Consider the following 1893-nt stretch of genomic DNA (forward strand, 5'->3'; position numbering starts at 1 on the left):
AAACAAGAAGTCTGCTCAATCATGTGAGCTGGATTTCCTGTCCAATAAAGATGTAGCAAAAAAAAACAGGAAGGTGATTGTTGGTCAATGAACAGTTTGGACAGACACACTCGCACCATCCGAGTCTCCATGATTTGCATACATCTATGCTATCTGGACAGAAAATGGCAGAGTCATCTGCATTGAGTGATTACCCTCAACAACACTCCCGTGGGCTGGTTGTTTACCAGAGCAACTTCTGGGCATATAAATATGTAAAATGTATTAAGGTAGCCTACTCTGTAAATTCTATAATAGAGCTAAGTTTGTTTTCCCCTTGGATAGACATCTAGTCTTTCTGCTTGAGGTAGATTTTTGAATCCCTACCCTATTATTATTAATATTATTTAAAAATTTTGTAGCTCTGACCCTATTCATCAAGGTTAACAAACACTGTCCCATTGGTCTTGCAGATTTTCCCAGACAACTGTCATTTCTTCCTACCAGCACTAAACCAGAACAGGTGGGCCTTTGTGGATAAATATTATTCACCACTGTTACTTCAAGCATACCCAGGTGTTCTGCCCTAAACATTGTACCATCACAGTTTTATCTTTCGTTTCAGAGCTGCCTTCACATCTTCATTTTTTAAGCTGTAAATTATTGGGTTTAATATTGGGACAGCTGCCGTGTTAAAAAGAGAGAAACCTTTATTGAAGTCCAAATTGCCCACTGCAATTGGCATTAGATATTGGCAGGAGAGGGTTGAGTAAAGCAGAACAACAACCGTGAGATGGGAGGAACATGTGTAAAATGCTTTCCATCTCCCGGAACTCGAACGGATCTTCAGTATGGTGGCAATAATAAATAGATAAGAGATAAAGGTCAGAAGAAAGGGAAAGAGACTTAACAGAAGCAGGCCTTCTGTAAAAAACAAAGTATCCAAGGCAGAGGTGTCACTGCAGGATAGTTTTATAACAAACATAATATCACAGAAGAAATGGTTGATTACATTGGATTTATAGCAAGAGAATTTTGCGATTAAGACCATGTACGGTATAATATCTATAAATGTCAAAGCCCAAATGGAAACAGCCAATGCATAACAGTTCTTCATCCTCATAACAACTCGATAGTGCAAAGGTTTACAAATGGCCATGTAGCGATCATAGCTCATGGCAGTTAGCATCAACAACTCGTTTGCCGTAAAACTTGAAAAAAAGTATATTTGTGCCATGCAGGTAGAGAAAGAAACTCTATCACTTCCCGTTAAACACATAATAAGTATATTGTGTAGAGTTACAGTAGAGCAACAGATGTCCACGATGGAGAGGTTACACAGGAAGAAGTACATGGGATTGTGCAAGTGATAGTCCAAACAGACGAGCAGGAGAATGGTCATATTACCACCAAGGGTGAGAAGATAAATGAGCAGAACCAGTAAGAAGATCAAAACCTGGACTTTGGGCACATCTGATATCCCCTTAATAATGAAGAAGGTCACAGTAGTCTGATTTATTTCATCCATCAGTACAGTCCTCAGAAAAGGTCACAGAAGTCTGATTTATTTCATCCATCAGTACAGTCCTCAGAAAGCTAAGTAAAGTCACACCTCTTTATAATATGCATTTTAAGTAGACAAAGAAATAATAAACTTTACAGTACAGGGATTGGTCAGTCAAAATAAAGATTTCTACACAAAAATTAATTTGGGTAGTGTCTGTTGATATTTCAATTAAGTATACTTATATTGGAGTCAAATACTGAGGAGGATGTTGGGTTGATCATGTCTCCATTTCTCCGAGAGATCTTGGCCTAAACATTCTTTTATCTTCTTTGGTATAAAAAGCTGAAGGTGAGTTGGCATTAAGGACATGTGGATTTTGGGCAGTCATAGGCATCTAAAACAAGATT

At 38.1% G+C, this 1893-nt stretch overlaps 1 protein-coding gene across 1 annotated transcript; it reads right to left on the bottom strand.

Moving 5' to 3' along the window:
- Nucleotides 1-580: 580 nt before the first annotated feature.
- On the bottom strand, nucleotides 581-1507 carry LOC134572160 (olfactory receptor 6C1-like). The gene has a single exon (XM_063430962.1). The coding sequence runs from the start codon at nucleotides 1505-1507 to the stop codon at nucleotides 581-583; it is 927 nt and encodes a 308-aa protein (XP_063287032.1).
- Between the last annotated feature and the right edge of the window lie 386 nt (nucleotides 1508-1893).

This window comes from Pelobates fuscus, chromosome 9, assembly GCF_036172605.1.
Source record: "Pelobates fuscus isolate aPelFus1 chromosome 9, aPelFus1.pri, whole genome shotgun sequence".
Classification (NCBI taxonomy): Eukaryota; Metazoa; Chordata; class Amphibia; order Anura; family Pelobatidae; genus Pelobates; species Pelobates fuscus.

Excerpts from the sequence above, each read along its gene's own strand:
- LOC134572160 (XM_063430962.1), bottom strand. The coding sequence starts at position 1,507 with ATGGATGAAATAAATCAGACTACTGTGACCTTCTTCATTATTAAGGGG.